The sequence below is a fragment of the Pteropus alecto genome, unplaced genomic scaffold (assembly GCF_000325575.1).
Source record: "Pteropus alecto unplaced genomic scaffold, ASM32557v1 scaffold66, whole genome shotgun sequence".
NCBI lineage: Eukaryota > Metazoa > Chordata > Mammalia > Chiroptera > Pteropodidae > Pteropus > Pteropus alecto.
In genome coordinates, this window is record NW_006438869.1 from 151,188 (window position 1) to 151,500 (window position 313).

Sequence of the window (313 nt, forward strand, 5' to 3'; positions counted from 1 at the left end):
CGCAGGAGCGGGAGCGGCAGAGGCAGGTTCCCACGGCGCTGCCGTCCGCGTGCGTGCAGGGCGACCACGGGGACCAGGCGCCGAAGTGGCCGTCCACGGTGAGATTCCTCGTCTAGGACGCAGACGCGGGGGAGGGTGTGAGACAGGGTCACGGCCGCGACCATCGCGGAGGAAAACGAAAGGTCTCGCACGACGACGACAGAACCCACTTAGGAGAGTTTATATCACAACGAAAGGGACGGACGGGGACGGATTTCAAAAGAAAGCAGCTGAGGTCCCTGGTGGAGGGGATGATGGAGGGAGGAGGGGGGCG

The 313-nt window shown here is 64.9% G+C and overlaps 1 protein-coding gene across 1 annotated transcript in view; it reads right to left on the reverse strand.

Annotated features, from left to right (window-relative positions):
• The window catches only part of SEMA5A (semaphorin 5A), a 411,791-nt gene that overhangs the window by 59,077 nt on the left and 352,401 nt on the right, over positions 1-313 (reverse strand). Inside the window, 2 exon segments of the mRNA XM_006915860.3 lie at position 1; positions 3-112. The exon segment at position 1 is cut by the window's left edge and continues 62 nt beyond it. Coding sequence (XP_006915922.1) covers position 1; positions 3-112 — 111 coding nt within the window.